Below are 19103 nucleotides of genomic sequence, written 5' to 3'. Positions count from 1 at the left end.
TCAAAAGTTAAAACAGGAAAAAACCTTTCAGACGATATTATGGTCACAAAAGGTCTATGGCAAGGGTGTAGTGTGTCTCCCATGTTATTCAAAATATATTTGCAAAGGTCTTTGGAAATCTGGTAGAAAAAATGTTCTGGAATGGGTCTCCCTATTGGTGAAGAAAACATATACACATTGCTTTTTGCGGATTACCAAGTAATAATAGCACAAGAATATGATACAGAATATATGTTTAGAAAATTGATTGAAGAGTATGACAAATGGGGATTAAAAATAAATTTTGAAAAGACATTTTATATGGGATGCAGTGAAAATACAAGAGATTTGGTTTTGCAAGATGGAATAGGCATCATCAAAGGGTGCAATGAATTTGAATATTTAGGAGTAAAAATTAATAAAAATGCTACACAGGATGATGATAGAATAAATAAAGGAAGATCAACAGTGATGTTAAATGGAATATTATGAAACAAGATTATTTTTAAAGAAACAAAAATATATATTTGTGTGTCTATAGTCCAAAGTTTGACAACATATGGAGTGGAAACATGGAAGCTAAATAAAAATTTGCGATCAAAATTGCTAGCATTAGAAATGGATTTTTTACGACGTTTGGCTAGACATTCTAAACTTGAAAAAATAAGAAATGATGTGATGAAGCAACAGATGAATAAAGAAAATCCAATTTTAGATTTCGAAAAAATATAGTTAGGATGATATGGAGATGTAAAGCAAATGGATGATGGAAGGCTACCAAGAAAAGTTTTAGGTTGGATTCCAGAGGGAATCCGCAAAACACCTGGTTGCAAGACATAAATAAAGTGTTGGCAGAGAAAGGATTGCAAGAACGGGATTGGGAAGATAGAATTGAAGAAAAAAATAAGAATGTAGGACATTGATCACAGGAAGATGTGATAACACATTGTAAACCTGTTTGTAATAATAATATAACAAAAAAAACGAGGGTGCGTTCTTTATGCGAGGGGGAAAAAAAAACACGTATTAAAGGTGCACCAATTCGAATGCTGAAATAATCAATAGAATATGTAATGATACATGGGCCGTGACTAATTTATATATCAATTACGTCGCACTTGAGACGATCGATAGTTAGCAGCAGTTGTATAAACAGATGATAACTTGTAACAATGAATACAGTGACAATAAGACAAGACACTTTATTGTTATTATTAACACTAGCCTTACCTCATTCACTGTCAGGTTGAGCATCACTGCTATCATTTGTCACTGATTCACATTCTTCTATGTGGGAATATATATTTTTTTTTATTTTAACGCGAAAAATTGCGATGCGTCCATTATGCGGGTAAATATGGTAATACATCAGTAAATACAAAAGGGATATAGTGGAGAATTATATATAAAAACATGTACAAACAATCAAACCACTTTTATTGATGTAGGTGCGCCAACAAGATTAACACCCCTAACTCATGAGCATACAACGGAATACATTCGACTTACAGCAACATTCCTAAACAAACACCACACATGGAATATCACAACATTGTAGTTTTACAATGCTCCAGAATTGATATAAAAATTAAACATCCACTTATTATTGATCATATGACTGGTACCTGACTCCTCCACCGAAAAATTCAACTCCAAAATAATGTAAGTTGAAAAAGCTGTAGATAATACATCGTAACAGTGACACAACATGAACCAGGATTAAACTCATGGGTTCACGACAGAGACCACCGAAAACATCAAAACATTTATATTGCTTATACTGTGGGGTCTACTGACTCTTTAAATGCTACTGTACAGTATTGCTACGATGATATTCAGCAAGGATGACCGAATTCCTTTTATAGTTTGGTCATCCTTGCATCTTGTCTTGGTCTCTGGCTGGCATTGGTCAACAACCTGTTTCATAACAAAATCTGTTTTTTCCCTTTTTTGTAAGCTTGCTTGAGAGAGAGTTCCTCCTTACTGGGGTTGTTTCTTTGCAATTAATTTACAAGTGATAAACTTAAATAGCGAATGATAAATATGTAGGGTCCTTAGCAGAAAATGTGAGTTTGTGAAATTATCTGCTTCTCAATTTAATTTTTATCAAGTATTTCTCTTAAATGAATAACATTAATACATTAATTTAATTTGTACTCTTAGTCACACTGTATAAGAAAGCTATTTTAAATTTGTAGTATCTAGGTATAGATCATATTAGTTTATAACTGAGTTATTTCAACAAATTTTACTGAAATTCTTTTTGCAACAATTTAATGGTACTTCCTAATTTTGATAACATTCCAATGCACAAATACTCAGTACTAAAATGTTATTTATCACCCTTTCATGGATCTTGGGCCATACTAAACGTCTCTTTCTTTTCACAAGTTCTATGGTAATAGTAAACAATCATTTTTAAGTTTTTTCATTTCTGATTTTTTATAAAAAATCGAAAAGGAATGTGGAGGAAATGAGCTTCCTCTACTTCAGTTTCCATTTATTTTATTTTTTAGTAGGTTATTTTATGATGCTTTATCAACATCTTAGGTTATTTAGCATCTGAATGAGATGAAGGTGATAATGCTGGTGAAATGAGTCTGGGGTCCAGCACCAAAAGTTACCCAGCATTTGCTCATATTGGATTGAGGGAAAACCCCGGAAAAAACCTCAACCTGGTAACTTGCCCCAACCAGGAATCGAACCCGGGCCACCTGGTTTCGTGGCCAGACATGCTAACCGTTACTCCACAGGTGTGGACTTCAGTTTCTAAAGATAACATAACCGTCTGATCATAAACACATTATAATGTTTTGTATTATAAGTATCCATTCATGTATTATTTGAACATTAAGTGAAAGCTTCCTGATATCTCTTTTGTGGACTTCCACAGTAAGAAAGAAAGACATCCAGCCCACAGCAAAAGATTAAGTCACTTGACCATGCCATATCAGTTATGTGGGACTTGGAATGCCCGCATATTATTGAATTTGATAAGGTCATTGCAATATGCCTTTACCTAGCTTTTTCAACATCAGTCTTAAGACAACAGTAAAGACATTGAACATTAGAGTTTGATATTGTGAGAATTGAGAGAACCTTGAGTAAACCACATATCAAAACAACTTTTGTACTACTGTACTTTCCTCCAGCTGTCCCGAAATATAGAATAGGAGCAACATCTAAGGTGCATACACAATGGCAATATGAACAAATTCTTCATTCTCTCCAATGCACTTCAATTATTTTTTATACTTAGAATTTCTTCTCTTATCCACTGAAGTGAGAGGTTCCGACTATTTCGGATAATGAAAGTAAAAGTTTCTTTTAAATAGTAACCATATTTTGGAAATAGTTTTTCAGTAGCTTTGTTAAAAATCTTGTATTATCAAGAACAACTCTTATAAGGTACCTAGTGTATGTGAAAGCTCTTGATTTGTAAGAAGAGGAGAAGAGTGAAAGGAAAAATGAAAGTAGATTTGTCTCGAAAATATGAAGAAAAATATAATTACATCTAGAAATATAATTTGGGAGCCAATATTAAAAAATAAATAAATAAATAAAAATGATGCCTACACAATATATTAATTTAATGATTCGAATGCTTTTCAGATTTACATTTGAAAAATAAATCTGTTTTTTTCGCCATTGTCCCACAAAACTTGAGGGCATGATTGAGTAAAATTACCGATTGTATGGCTATTTTATCCAGAAGAATCGCATGTTCTGACATGAGAACCCTACACAAATATAACCTACAAAAACCCTTTCTAACAGTCAGTCATTTCAAACATTTACAGTGTAGGCCTAGACTGATGCAGTCACGTCTACAAGTGGCAGTGAAAAAATGGTCCACAAAAGGAATATTATTTTTATGGACAGGTGAGGATATAATGAAATGAAACTACTACTTCAGGAAACTTTTTCAAGCTTCGAACTATCATGTCAGTTGTGGCTAATAATGTCCTGTGTAAGTTCTAGCCTTCACCACCCTTATCATACTTCGAGACATAAATAAAATGATGAGTTTCGATTATTTTTAACTTGTAACAAGGGGTATAACAAGTTACGTGTTTGACAACAAATTAACATAATCAGTTTTATTCCCCATAAAACTTTCTTTGATGTCTAACACGATTTAATAAAGACTAGTATTCCAATGATTAACCTGAGTAACTGGGAATAATAAATTGTAAGAGTCCGACAGTATTTAACTGATGCTCACATTACAGTACATAGAAAGTTTATTCCAATACAATTCTTAAATTACTTTAATCAAGATTATGGTAGAAGGTAATTCATACATTTGTATTTGCATTAAGTAAATGGAGTAATGGAAAAGCATCCTTTTGAAAAGGCCTATTTTACGATATTTATCTAATAAAATAATTAAAAGTATTTTCCTTTGTAGAATTTCATCTAGTCTGTTCAGACTTAATGTAGTATTTAAACAAGAAGTTGTTTAATTACATGTTTATCTCAGAAGTGGATTATGGAAATTCTCTTATGTTTCACAGTAAAAAAAAAAAAAAAATCCTAGCAATATTTTGAAACTTTATCTAGTGATAATTATTGCAAAGTACACTAAGAAGTAAAACAGCAGCATGTAATTATCTTCTTGCAGGAACACAAACATTGCAAAGCATGAAGTACCTCCAACCATCTGAGCATAATTATCAAATGCAAAATAACTAGCAAATTTGAAACTTCGTAGGTCAAAACAGCAGATAGCTTAATGTTTATTATTGTTTCGAGTATTGTAATTTAATAGAATAGGACTATCTGTACACAAGAAATTCACAAGATAGTAAAATGTATTTAATTACCTTCTGGGGCTCCAATAATGCAGTACGATTTTGTACATAATTTCTGCTGTATACATGTGCTGTTTCATAAGAGTAGTTCTTTGTTAATTCTTTTAAGTTTTTTTTTTTTTAAAGGTGAAAACTGTAACTTCTGCAATTGGAGCATGAACTATGTTACATACAATACTCAGTTCTACAATCTATGAATTCTGATTTTGTGCATTCTAAGTACCTACATTTATGAAGCCCCTGAAAGTAAGAACATGGGAATTTAAACATCGACAGGAGGAAGAAGAAAATGATATTGGTTCTTCGTCATTAACTAGTCAATGGAAAGATTCTCGAACTTCCTACCTTCATTCAAGTAACTCTTCATATATATATATAATATATCAAATATATTAACATTAATTTGATAGTAGTGTAACAATATCAAATAAGTTCAGAAATATATTGAATAAAAAGAGGGATAACAAGTGGAAAGGTACAAAAAAAAATGAAATTCTGAGGATTTTATTCAGTTTCTGATCATGTGGTTTTGGTTTGTACATCACACTCCAGACATTTCTCTCAACAGCGCCATCTTTCCTGCTGCTGCACACCTTTCTAATCCATACCCAGAGTTAACGCACTACTTCAACAACTCTGAGTTGAAAATATTTTATGTACATTTGTGCTTCTAGAATTTCATATACAGCTTACAAAAATAATCTTTTTCCTCAATTCATGGCACCTCCTGAGCAGGTTATTGCACTACGTTGTGAGACCCCCTCCCCCTCCCCTCCACCTTCCTCATTACACTGAAACAGGATATGTGTGGAAGTTACAGCTCTGATAATTCTACCACAAATAGACAATCATGGAAAGTAATGGTATCATGGTCTCGATTAAACAGAATACGAAAATAATTGTATATATATATATATATTGCTGATGAACAAAGCTGCACAAATGAAACAAGCTTAGGCCTAACACAATGGTCGTAGGCTCTTTGTGATATCTCTTATAAGCTGCAGCAGCAATTGTTACTTCCACTAGTATCGTTCACTGACTTCTCTAAGTTCAGTATAAAATTATGTGGGCCTACTCGTGTAATATCTTTGAACAGGTACTAACCCAAGATATGGTTTCATGTTGGTGCAGGCCAATTTCACTATATTTATGCTCTATTTAGTGCCTAATGTAATGGAGGTATTCTTTTGGGCATATTTTTTCTAATTTCCTAAAAAAATTATTTAGGCCCGTTTCATATTGTCAACTCCATAACATCAACAACTTAATTCTCTTCTTTTTAGGAACAGAATTTGTAAACCACAATTACATTCTGAGAACACATCTTCACAAAATTAATATGGCTAGTGTGAAATGTTAAAAAGTAACTAGAAATGAATAATCCAGAAGATATACAGGACGTCCTGCAAGTCCACAGCCAAAAGAATATTGAAAACTATAGAAAATTGTGCCCCATATTAAACAAATAAATAATTCATAATAATATTATTCCCATAAATGAATCATATTCTAATAAAAGTAAAGGCTTTGTCTTTGATAGGAAGACAACAAACACTAGTGGAATCTCCTTTCTGCCACATTCCACTACCAGTACCCCAATCAATTCAATTTAATCAAAGTTATGTGATTTACTAATACAAAATAATCTGTTATTCCACCTTTAGTCTGTCAGTAAGTGCCTCAACTTTAAAAACGACTAAATTCAAATGTGAAATCAATAATTTCAGTACCAGCACACTGTAAAGAATGTGAAAATAAAGCTGTAGATGCATTGGCAGAAAAGTGAAATAAATTCAACAACTACAAATAAAAATGCCTTAAACATTAGTTAAACGTCTGGTAAGTTCATAATTAAAATAGCCAGAAAAAAATTAAAATTGTACAATGAACAAAATTTAATTCAATCATCCCAGATTATCTATTGAAAAATTTATATTGTCAATGAATATGATTGTCTTGCAAAATATTTATACAGAACACATCAAAACCGAGTGTTATATAACGAACTAGAAGAATACCAACACTTGTGGAGCTCTACTACTACTGTAGTGAGAATTTAGTAAAGCAGCAATGGAATGCAAGACAATAAAGAACTTAAATGTCACAGATCAGAGCACTGATACTGCCTTTCATTGTTATTGTACTAGGTATACCGTGAGTTTGTATTTTAACCAGTGGTTCGAAGAACTGCAATGCAACATTCTTCATTATTCAATGTTTTTCATTATGACTATCTTTCAGTTCTATTAGGATAATCATAGTTATATTCACACTAAAATATAATACTGTGTTTCTCATTTAGGCTAAATTAAACTCGAAGGGAGATATTGACATATTAACCCTTGTTAGAGAAGCCACACAGTACTGTGCTACTGTTTTTAGTCCAGCATAAATCCTGGCACTCAAACTGTGATGTCATGTACAAGCCATCCATCCTATCTTCACCCTATTACATAAAATGTGCAACAGTGTAACAATTCGTCATAAATATGAGTATATATTTCAACACAAGAGACAGGGCACTTATTTTGCAACAATTTTTTTTCTCAACGTTGCATATATTTGTGTTCTCACTTGGCCACAGACTTACAGAACACACTGTATTAAGAACTACGAATTTGGAAGTGTACGAGATGGACACAGTAGGCCTCCTGACGTTGTTTGAAGTGCGCAACTCTGTCAATCATGGCTTGTTCGGTGTAATTTGCGAGGAAGCATCATTTTCATAAGTATCTCGACATCATGCACACAGTGACTGATGGGGACAACATATACTGTCAGGAGTGGACAAGCAACAACACACAAGTAGACACAGGGCTTCATTCAGCTTTTTTCGTGCCCCGAGCTCTCCAAGCAACTATCAAGTTCCAAGCAAAGTACAATGAGAACAGATGAACCTGCACAGCCAGCAAGATGAATGCATACCACAGCAGACCGTATGGATAGCCCTGCAAGCAAAAATATTTCAAGTAATACTTACTTACTTACAAATGGCTTTTAAGGAACCCGAAGGTTCAAGGTTCATTTCAAGTAATATCATCATAAAAATATAATACATTTACAAAGAGAGAGAGAAATGTTAACATGCAGTTCCCACTTCAGTAGTGGAAAGGAGAGACAAAAACAATGAAAGAAGTTCATATGAACGTAATATGCATACAGCCGAACAAAGGTCTATGTTACATTAAGGTGGTTCCGAGGGAACTGGGTATGAAACCAGGACACTAAAATATCAGTCCTATAATCCCTTATTCGACTGCACATTCGTAATAAGTATTCAGATTTAATGCTTTAAAAATATAATCGTGGTAATAATAATGATGATTGTCATTTCTATACTATTTACATTTACAAAAAAATAAATAAATAAATATGAAAATTAGTACTGTCTTGTGTTCAAATGTTCAAAGGCATCATTTAGAGGGGCAATTGCCCTTTCTGAGTTTTGCTCGCTCCCCTAACCCCTAGTTTAAAATTAATAAAAAATAATAATAATGGAGCAGTAATATTACTAAAGAAAGAATGTGAAAACTGTAGTTTTAATATTAAAATATTCCACTTTTACAAATGCTTAAGAAATTAAAGATGAGCTTAATGATGTTGAGTAAATGAAACCAAGGCATTACTCTTTGCTACATTAGTTGGTTTTTACCAGTAACAAATAAAAGTACAACCACAGTCTAGTACATACAGTCACGAAGCTAAATACATAGTAAATATGCATCCATAGATAGTTGCTAACCACTTGGATCACTACTATCGCTTCATTACAGACAATGCGAAATAATACCTGCACAGTCCATTGTTCCTTGTACCCTCACAACTCAAGCTTTGTGACTGTATATACTAGACTGTGGTACAACTATTAGGCTATATTTAATTTAAATTAAAATTTCTTCAACAGTAAAATTATGTGCGTTCATTTGTTTGTACCTACATCATATAAACAGCAAATGCAGGTAAATTAAGGTAACATATTAAGGAGAATCAATCAATCTTCTTAATGTATCCAGCTGTTTGCTGACAACATAAAGTCCACTATAGTCTTTTCAGTTCTTGTTTTTCACAAGAAATGAGAGGTATTTTGATCGGTGTTCATTATAGATGTCTGTTGCTAGCAGCCAGAGTTGGAGTGTTGTCAATATATACTGCAGAGCTATGTCTTCTGCAACTGGTACTGATGATTTTAATTTACTTCTTTTGTGGTTTATGGATGGACAGTATAGAAGAATGTGTTCCAGATCTTCTTCATGATTATTACACCACAGCCAAGTAGAAGTATTAGAAAGGTGAAATCGGTGTAGGTACAATTGTATGACAATGTGAGCTATTCTGGCTCTTGTTAAAAATGTTTGAACATGTCTAGGCAAGTTTTTGTACATTTCCAGGTCATTTGGTTTCTTATGAACGGACTGTAAAATTTTTCCTTTGTCAGAAGAGAGCCAGGCAATTGTTGATCCATAGGTTTATATAATGAGACCTTCCCTGAAGCAAAGGCACTGGATAGAGATATCACTTGAAGTCTTGGTTGCAAATATGTTGCCTGTTTTGCAATATTATCGACTTTCTTGTTTCCAGGTATGCCACAATGACTAGGTATCCATTGAAATGTTATTTCCTTTTGGAGTTTTTTTAGTTTACTTAGTTGTTTCTGAATTGGAATAATTCTATGTGCATGTAGGTTTGGTACATATTTGATTGTATTAAATATAGCCCCCTTGGGGTCGGTAAGTATGCAAATAGATTTTTCAGAAATTTGAGTCACACACTGAAGAGCAGCATCAATAACTAGCAATTCAGTGTCAAGATTGGAGGAGGATGAACATGGTATGAAGTAATTATCTTGATATTTTGGAATATCACTAGGCCTGTGTGTGGAAACTTGAAATGTACTGTAAAGTGGGGTAAATTTTGCCATACAGTTACTAAACCATATCAACCCTGTTAGTGTCTTAAAATAATAAAAAGCTTAATAAAATGGAGAAAAAAAATATGAACTTTAAAACGATATTTAGTGCACCTGATATCATGGTTGATTTATTAATTTTTGTGATCAAGTTTAATCCAGTTTACAGTATGGAAAACAGTTCATTTCAGAAGAAATGAGGAAGTATGCCAAGTGATATAACCTATAAAGCCTATCCCTAAAAAATCTTGCCTCTTGCCAAGCAAAAATTGAAATGATGCCCCTGCTTGTGTTTATGTTTACATCACTGCTACTCTCAAGGAAATCGACTTTACAGCTCTGAAGATAGATACAAGTTAATGGTCATGTGCTTTACACTGTACAACTGTAACAGACCTTTATTCCACCGAATGTTTTCGTCCATTACCTAGCCAGAATACGAGTTGTATTGACACCTGTTGAATTTGTAATCTCACCATCAGACACAGACCCTTACTTGGCCACATGTTTGTGCCCCATTTCACCTTATTTCTGAGTGCTATTAGTTGCGTTTATACTCCAGTAATATGGAGCTGCTTAAAGAATAGAAAGTGCTCAAAATGGCCACCTTCGTCTTGAACACAAGCCTGAAGTCTAGACTGTGTTAAGACTGCTGCACTCTTTTAATAATGCCAGGTATTTTTCAAATTTGCTGGCTGCCTTTTTCTATATGTTGAAGTATTTCAATTCTGACAATGCGTGTTGAATGAACTATTGTTTTTATTCCAAGGATTTAAATCTGTGGAATGCAGAGGCCAACAGTAGATCCTGTGTGAGCTATTCACTTGTTAAGAAGTCATTCTTCAACAAATTTCAGGTTTCTTGGTTACAATGTGGCAGTGCACTGTCATGCATAAACCACATGTAATACACATAATCAAGTGGGACATCTTCCAATAGTTCATGCAATTGATTTCTTAAGAAACATACAATACATAAGATTGACCTGTTAATTTTCCATCAAGAAAAACTGGTCTGATCTGATTAAATTGTTGCCCATTATTCCTGTCCATACATTAACACTGCATTATTGTTGGTGTTGTGATTGATGAATAATGTGTTAATTTTGTCTTTCAACCTAATGATGAGTGATAGGAAAATTGACCACGCCATCATTAGTGAACCCTGCTTTGTCGATAAATAATACAGTTGACAGATGTTAAGTGATAGACATCTCTCGTGGAAGATGAGTATAATTGAGTAGCTTAATATCAAAGGCGGACATCTGACCTTTAGATGAAATTTAGATAATGTGGATTCTTATACATTTTTTCATGCTTTTTTCAGTTATGGTGAAACTATATACAAACTCTAACACTACATTTATAAAAATAAATTGTGTTAAAATACTACAAAGAACACTGTGAAACAAAAAAGTGCCTCTAGATCAAAACTATGAAGACGACAGATGTCCGTCTTTGACATTAAACTACTCAATTATAGACTGCGATCTCTGGAGGAGGAAGAGAGTATCTTTTCGTTGAGGAAAGTGTGGGGGGGGGGGGGAACATTCCTATGAAATTAATGATAAAACATATGCAGGAAACAAGTACAAAATTTGACTCTGGGACAAAAATCATAGACCTCAAGTGCTTTTATCCATTGAACATGGTATGGATAAAGCAATTACTGTCGCGAAACTCTACACACTGTTATGTGTAAAAAGTTCTCTCTTGGTTTCTAGTGCCAGCATTTTCTTCACCGTGCTGTAAAATCTGCTCTTCAAAATTAAAACTTCAAATACTAACTGGCCTGCCAACTTCTGACACTCATTTTATAAGTGATCCTCTTTGTGCAATTCAAATCAAGAAATGGATTCGGAACACCTCAAAATCTGTGCTTCACTAGCTGACCATGACAATATCTTTGAAAAATATTGGAGTGCAAGAGGTCAAATTGCTTTATTGTCAAAAGCTTGGCATTAGAAAACAACAACATAAGTGATCCTCTATGTTTATGGAACTTATGGACTATTTTCTTGTATAAAATGTCTGTTAGAGAAATAATCCATGTAAAGGTGTCTTGTTAAATGTTATGTTTTATTTAACGATGCTCGCAACTGCAGAGGTTATATCAGCATTGTCAGCTGTGCCGAAATTTTGTCCTGCAGAAGTTCTTTTACATGCCAGTAAATCTACTGGCATGAGCCTGTCGCATTTAAGCACACTTAAATGCCATCGACCTGGCCCAGGATCGAACCCGCAACCTTGGGCATAGAAGGCCAGCGCTATACCAACTTGCCAACCAGGTCGACTAAAGATGTCTTGTACCTCTGCAGAATAACATTTGGCGAATTCATACATCAAATGCATGTCTGTGATTTCTGGTCTGAATATGCATCCATTATCACGTTCCACATACAGCACAGTATCAGCTGCTCTTGTCAAGAGAATAAACTGGAAAAACTCATGGAACTAGCCAACAGGTTGAGGCATATTGAGTATGGTAGAATAATAATTGTTTGTGTCTTTCCAGGATTGATTTTAAGATGGAGTGTCACAATCGAGTCAATGCCCTAGTTCAGCTTGTCTATAGTGTTGTTTACTTGATCCAAGCAGGAAGAGATGTAACACTGAAGGTCGTCAGCATACAAGGGATAACTATCCCTTGCCTTACAAGTGATGTAATATCAGTGACATATATTGTGAACAACAATGATCAGAGTACTGATCCCTGTGGTATACCTGATGTTATGTTAAGCCAGGAGGAACTTTGGTTCCCAGATAAAACACATTGTTGTTCTTTTCGTAAGCAGGATTCAAACCAATTCACAGCAGTCTCTGACAAATACAGATTTCTCAATTTATGGATGAGCAGATCAAAATTTACAGAGTTGAAAGCTTTGCTAACTCAAGAAGAGTTAGTATTGTCATTTTATTAGAGTCAATTGCTTCATGAATGTGTACAGTCACTTTAAATAAAGCAGTGCCTCAGTGCCTGTGTTGTGTCCAGCTCTGAAACCTGACTGATACTTATCAAATAGTTTATGTTTGTTCATGTAGTTAGTGATATGACTGGCAGAATGCTTATTGGCCTATAGTTGTTCGGGCCGGTGGGAACTTTGATTTTTTTTAAGAGAAAGAACAAAAGCTTGCTTCCATATGTTAGGGAAAGTTGAAGTGATTAAGGAACTATTGAATATGTGTGCAATTGTAAGTACTGGTATTACTATGTCTTGTATTTTTCTGTATAAGTAGTATGCTAATATTGTCCAGACCTTGGGCTTTCGTCTTGATGCAATGGATAGCTTTCATTACGTCAGTAGGAGTGACATCAATGAAATAGAATGTCTCGAGTTGGGGGAGCTGATTCAGGCAAAATTGTCTTGTTTTGTTGTGTCGTCTAAGGTGGGGTCCTTTACAAAGTGTTCATTCAAGCAGTCAAGTGAGATAGGAATGTCTACTTGTTCACTAGTTCTTCCAAGTCCAATAACCTTCAGATTAGGGTCTTTCATGTTTTCGTCGTCTATTAAATTTATAACATATAGGAATTTCAGGTAGCTGGTCACTGTTGATTGTGTCTGTATGTTAGAGTCAACTGCACTGATCTTTTACCATGTGTTCAATTCTTCGTTTTTTTCATATGTCGTCGTTAGCATTAGGCTAAGTAGAATATATTCCTAAATATGTGAAAGTTAACATTTATTCCATTGTTTCAATTTCAAATCTGTGGTTTTTAACATATTACCCATATACGAGTACTTTTTTTAAATTTTAGTAGGTTATTTTACGACGCTTTATCAACAACTTAGGTTATTTAGCATCTGAATGAGATGAAGTTGATAATGCCGGTGAAATGAGTCCAGGGTCCAACACCGAAAGTTACCCAGCATTTGCCCCGGAAAAAACCTCAACCAGGTAACTTGCCCTGACTGGAAATCGAACCGGGCCACCTGGTTTCGCGGCCAGACATGCTAACCATTACTCCACAGGTGTGGACTATACGAATACTGTGTGTGTGTGTGTGTGTGTGCACATGAGCGCATGTTAATTTTACTTAATTGTGTGTTGGTTCTGTAATTTATCTTGCATTTCACAATCAAAATCTGATCTGCATATAAAATTGTTCTAATAATTTTATCTTTAGTCAATTTTATTCCACTCATTACTGATTTCCATTCCATTCTCGATACTACTGTACATATACAGTGTGTTAGAAAATGGAACATTAATCGCTAAGTTATAATTTACAGTTTTACAATAAAATGTTACATACAAAAGTTGTTAGAAATAAATTAAATAATGTTATACCAATGTTTTAGGACAAAATATGTTTGAATATTGAGAATATCACAAAAAAAATATTCCTTTAAATGACACCCACGTTATTTTTTTAGTAGGTTATTTTACGATGCTTTATCAACATCTTAGGTTATTTAGTGTCTGAATGTTAATGTTATGTTTTATTTAAGGACGCTCGCAACTGCAGAGGTTATATCAGCATCGCCGGATGTGCCAGAATTTGTCCCGCAGGAGTTCTTTTACATGCCAGTAAATCTACTGACATGAGCCTTAAGCACACTTAAATGCCATCGACCTGGCCCAGGATCGAACCCGCAACCTTGGGCATAGAAGGCCAGCCCGTCTGAATGAGATGAAGGTCATAATGCTGGTGAAATGAGTCCAGAGCCCAGCACAGAAAGTTACCCAGCATTTGTTCATATTGGGTTGAGGGAAAACCCCAGAAAAAACCTCAACCAGTAACTTGCCCTGACCGGGAATCGAACCCGGGCCACCTAGTTTCGCGCCAGACACGCTAACAGTTAAACCACAGGTGTGGACGAAACCCATGTTAATTATTGCCAAAATCTGGAAGACTCAAAGACACGGAGGAGATAATGCTCCTGATATGATGTTATACATCCAAGATGATCTGTATAAATTTACAAAACAGGCGACACTTGAACACAACTTCAGTCATGCATATCTATATGGAATTGTTCAAATCAAAGACATGGCATCCATACAAAATCAAGCTTTTGCAAGAATTGAGGGAAAACTATTTTGACAGAAGAATTGAGTTCTGTAAAACCTTAATTGAGAATATGATGAAGAATCGGAAGAACAGAGAAAAATTCTCTCTGGTACCAGCATGTAAAGCTGGAAACCTAGGTTCGAGTCCTAGTGCCGGAGAGAATTTTTCTCTGTTCTACCGATTCTTCACCATATGGAAAGGCATAATTATTGCACTGAAACTCCACATGTACTTCGGTAGATCATAGTAATATAAAACATAAGTAATCACTTTGAGATTCAAGACAGCGCCATGTTCCATTGGACCCCGGCCACTTAGTCACTCGTAATGAGTGCACCTCTGTACTTGTGGTTGGACATGTGTTTCCGATGCCTACCCACTTTACTTTCGTGATTCGGGTTCTGCATACTGCGGATAGATGGCAGAACTGTGACCCATTTTCAAATTGCACACCACTTCGGCGGGCCACGTTGTGCATGATGTGTATCTGTGTGAAGAGTTATTTTGTGTACTAGGGTGAGTGTATGTTAAGTGTACGTGTAAATGTAGTGTAGGGAATAAGTGAAGATGATGATGGTGAGAAAGGGAGAAGGGGAAACCCGGTGCTGGCATGTGGCCTACTTCTGTCGAATAGCACCAAGAGGGCCGCCAGGCTTAACGTCCCCATCCGACCGACGAATCACTATGCCTTCTCTTCATATGCACTGCGGAGAGATTTGGGATTTAACCCAGGCATATTTGGTGCACAATTTAGTGATTAGAAGTTGTGCACTGCCATCTCTCCTAGTTCCGAGGTAGAAATTTTACAAGAAAATTTCTGACCCCACCAGGAATCGAACCCGGGCCGGCTAGTCTGAAGGCAGACATGCTACCACAGAGCTAACTCGGCGGACTTGTGGTTGGACATTGTGTCTACTATCACACATATTGTGACATGGTACACAAAGGGGAACACAATAGGTAGAACTTAAAAATGAGAGGGATTCAATCCAGCATCGGAACTTGAATCCAGTGTGGCTTAGTGAATAAAGCACCAGCACATAAAACTGGAAACCCAGGTTTGAATCTCAGTGCCGGAGAGAATTTTTCTCCTTTCTACCAATTTTTCACCATATGGAAACACAGAAACACTGAAACTCCATATGTACTTCGGTACATCATAGTAATACTTAATTAAGGAGTTAAATTTGTGAGGCACATATTTTCAAAGGAGGAAACTTTGTTCAATTGGCGTCAATTGTTATTAATTGTCGATAACAGTATCCTGACAACCTTCATTAGAAAGGAGAAGCACATACACAGCATCCTCAGTGTCAATATATTGGAAGTTACAGCAGAAAGCAGTAAAATTGATCAATTTTTCATAGAAGAAAATTTAAACGCTGATACATTTTGTGTGATTATGTTATCCCATTTTGCAGACAGTAGTTTCCTGATATTCCTCCTGGTTTTAGCAAGATTGTGGTGCTCCTGCACATTTTGTGACATATATAGCGGTTTTTCTGAACTAAATGTCGCTTAGTAAATTACTTGGAAGAGGACTTAGGAATGATAAAGTTTCACTGTTAATTTATTTTAATAATGTTTCCATTCACATCATTAGTTTGTTTAATCTCAGCAGGTACTTGATGTATTTCTAAATTTTGTGTGTAGCTAATATTTTAAGCCTAAAGGAAAACTCAAAATTATAAAGTTACGAGTAGTGTACTGTCAGTGCATCTTCTGCAATGCAGAGTAAACACAGATCTTCATTTTCACAAAATACGACACACAGACGACAAACAAAATGTACTGAGTATGATTTGAACCCCACTTCCAAACTGTTAGCTGCAAGTAGTTTTCATCCCATGTCAGTCATTGACAGTATAAGTACTGGTATAAAGAAAATTCTATAAAACATGTGACAAGTATACAACATGTAATATTGACACACTTGATGTTTCGTTATAGTACCTGCCAAATCATGATATCATCTGTTTCTCCTTCATTTAAATACTCCCATGCATCACCAAAGTAGTAAACTGCAGCATAGAGAAGAGGCCCAAACCCAAATATTATTATACCCAACATGTATCGCTGCATTGTTTTGATTCGGTTCTTCCTCACAGCTGATAATCCAAGGAAGGACAGAAGAAGACTGATGCACCAGATGTATTCCCACCATAGGGGCTGAAAGCAATTCAAAAGAATTTGCAATGCCTTTCAAAATAATCACATGTCATCGTATACCACTACTGCAACATACCTGGACAAATTAGTTTCTAGTATAATGTATCTGATACATAGATCTACAATGATTTATATACCAACAGAAAAAAGAAATTAAACCCTATTCATATATGTACCATACATATCGAAGCGCATGGTTTTATGACGTAAGTTAGAATTTATTGATAAGTACTAGAGCACTAGGCTATTTGCAAAGAATTACAATTTTTTTTTTTTTAAGTGATAGTCTGTTACATTAATACAGCCTAGAGGTTATGTAGACCTACATATTGATGTTAAAGTATACAGAGTTCCTACATAAACCAGTTCCATTCCAACAAAATCTGTTGTCAGGTGGCGAGCGGTCATGTGTACACTTCCCTATGCAGACTGGTCCCACTCCATCTTTTAGTACTTAGATTCCTTGAGACAGGCACTCCGCACTACGGTCATTAAGCTGACAGAACATTGCTACCTGGGACTGGTCTGCATAGGAACTCTGTAGTTTAAAGGTTGCTCTAATACTTTTTAGAAATGCACAATAAAAAATTGTGCACGAATGTAAACAAAAAAAAAAGGCAATTTTAATACCTTTTTCATTGAAAATTACAGTATCAGAATGCTCACCTTCCTTACAGAAATACTGATAAGTTAAACACATTTTTAATGATTCCAGTTAGGTACTACTGGTATATTTCAGCTCATAATTTTCTTCAAAACCATGCAACTTCTATACCTAGGACTAGTTCTTCAAAATGCATTGCTTATATTGAACCAAGAAACAGTATAGTGTGATTAATAAGTAATCATATTCCATAAAAAAAATCTTTCCAGGAAAGATACACCAAAGAAGACACAATTTTCGGTAATTCGGAGAAAATGTTGGTCAATTTGAAGAACATCAGTGACATTATCGAGGAACAGTGACAGGTTAAGTTTGGTTTGTTGAGGTTTCTGGTTTGCCTTGCATATTATACTTTTTTTTTGGTATGCATACCAAAAACCTGAACAAAACAAACCTAACTGTCAGTGATCCTCGATTTTTTATTGACCAACGTTTCCTACGGAATTATTCAATATTCTCTTCTGTTTCATTACACTTTCAGCATAAAAATCGTTTGATAATTATCTGTGTATTCTAATGCACTGTTTAGCCCATCCCCCGCGCCCTATTTTTTTTTTTTTTTTTTTTTTTACAGCACTCGAGAGGTCGAGAACGGAAACCTAAACATTTCCCTAGTAATTCGTCCTGAATCTCTGGCACACCTTTATCACTACATGCATCTCACAGAAGCCAATGAAGCAAAAGAAAATTGTGCTTCATTGGTGTAGCTTTTCTGAAGAATTACCAAAGATATATAACAGATTCTGAACATATATGAAAATTATCAATACATATGACTCATAATTAAGAAGTACCTCGGGGACTTGTAATTCTTCTATTTCTAATATAAATATATCAAGACGGTCAAGAATGTCAGCAGATAACTTTGCCAGCATCGCAAAAAACAAAAGATAGTGGAAAAAAATGCAATACTTCAGTCGAGACTTGTTCAGGGCACTGAAACATAAAAATACATTACACATGTTACAAAATGTTGAGAAAACTGATACAACCTACATAAAATAGCAGTTTCTCGAAGAGTGTAATGTAAAATTAATTTCATTTTGACATCATTTACAAAAACATTTCATTTCAAGTGATGGAATCGTCTACTTAACGAGAATGAGCTGTTCTCTTAGGTACAATTTTAACTCCTTACTGACCACATTTTGATAGCTCAGACTTACCTGATTTGATATTGAGCAGCTACCCTTTGCCGATGAGAGAAATCTGTTCCATCGGTACCAAGAGCAATAGGTCCGCCTTTAGATGCCATTATTTGATTGTGTCTGTGATTATTAAGCTAAAATATGCTAAAAAAATTCGGGAATCTAGGTACTTCATGCACCCATGGTACTGGGACAGGTTACTTGGGTAAAAAATCACCGGGCCCTTTATCTACATATGGTTTGTTCTGCGGGGTCTTCTTTTCTAGACTCTCAACCAATTTTATTGGCCATTATCAAAGAAGCAGTGGTTTGTTTATCTTGTTGGTGCTGCTCCTGCAGGATAACACTTGAACTTTATGGACACAGTTGACTGATTTTTATTGGTATTTAGTCAATTGTGTAAATAT

General features: G+C 35.0%; 1 protein-coding gene across 1 annotated transcript; it reads right to left on the bottom strand.

Moving 5' to 3' along the window:
- Positions 1 to 1399: 1399 nt before the first annotated feature.
- Positions 1400 to 18986, bottom strand: jagn (jagunal). Its single transcript, XM_069839852.1, has 4 exons — positions 18715 to 18986; positions 18343 to 18484; positions 16669 to 16884; positions 1400 to 7744 (listed from the first exon to the last, which is right to left on the bottom strand). Exons 1-4 carry the CDS (start codon positions 18801 to 18803, stop codon positions 7616 to 7618), a joined length of 576 nt encoding a protein of 191 aa, XP_069695953.1. The 5' UTR covers positions 18804 to 18986; the 3' UTR covers positions 1400 to 7615.
- Positions 18987 to 19103: the final 117 nt, after the last annotated feature.

Source organism: Periplaneta americana, chromosome 11 (assembly GCF_040183065.1).
Source record: "Periplaneta americana isolate PAMFEO1 chromosome 11, P.americana_PAMFEO1_priV1, whole genome shotgun sequence".
NCBI classification, from domain to species: Eukaryota; Metazoa; Arthropoda; class Insecta; order Blattodea; family Blattidae; genus Periplaneta; species Periplaneta americana.
The sequence above is the reverse complement of the archived record's forward strand: the minus strand, read 5'-3'. Positions and strand labels throughout refer to the sequence as shown.

What these genes read in the sequence shown, in the direction of transcription:
- jagn (XM_069839852.1), bottom strand. Translation starts at nt 18,803, where the DNA reads ATGGCATCTAAAGGCGGACCTATTGCTCTTGGTACCGATGGAACAGAT. An exon ending in GCTGCTCAATATCAAATCAG is followed by an intron (nt 18,485 to 18,714) that starts GTAAGTCTGAGC and finishes TTTATGTTTCAG; the next exon opens with TGCCCTGAACAAGTCTCGAC. An exon ending in AAGAATTACAAGTCCCCGAG is followed by an intron (nt 16,885 to 18,342) that starts GTACTTCTTAAT and finishes AATTGCTTTCAG; the next exon opens with CCCCTATGGTGGGAATACAT.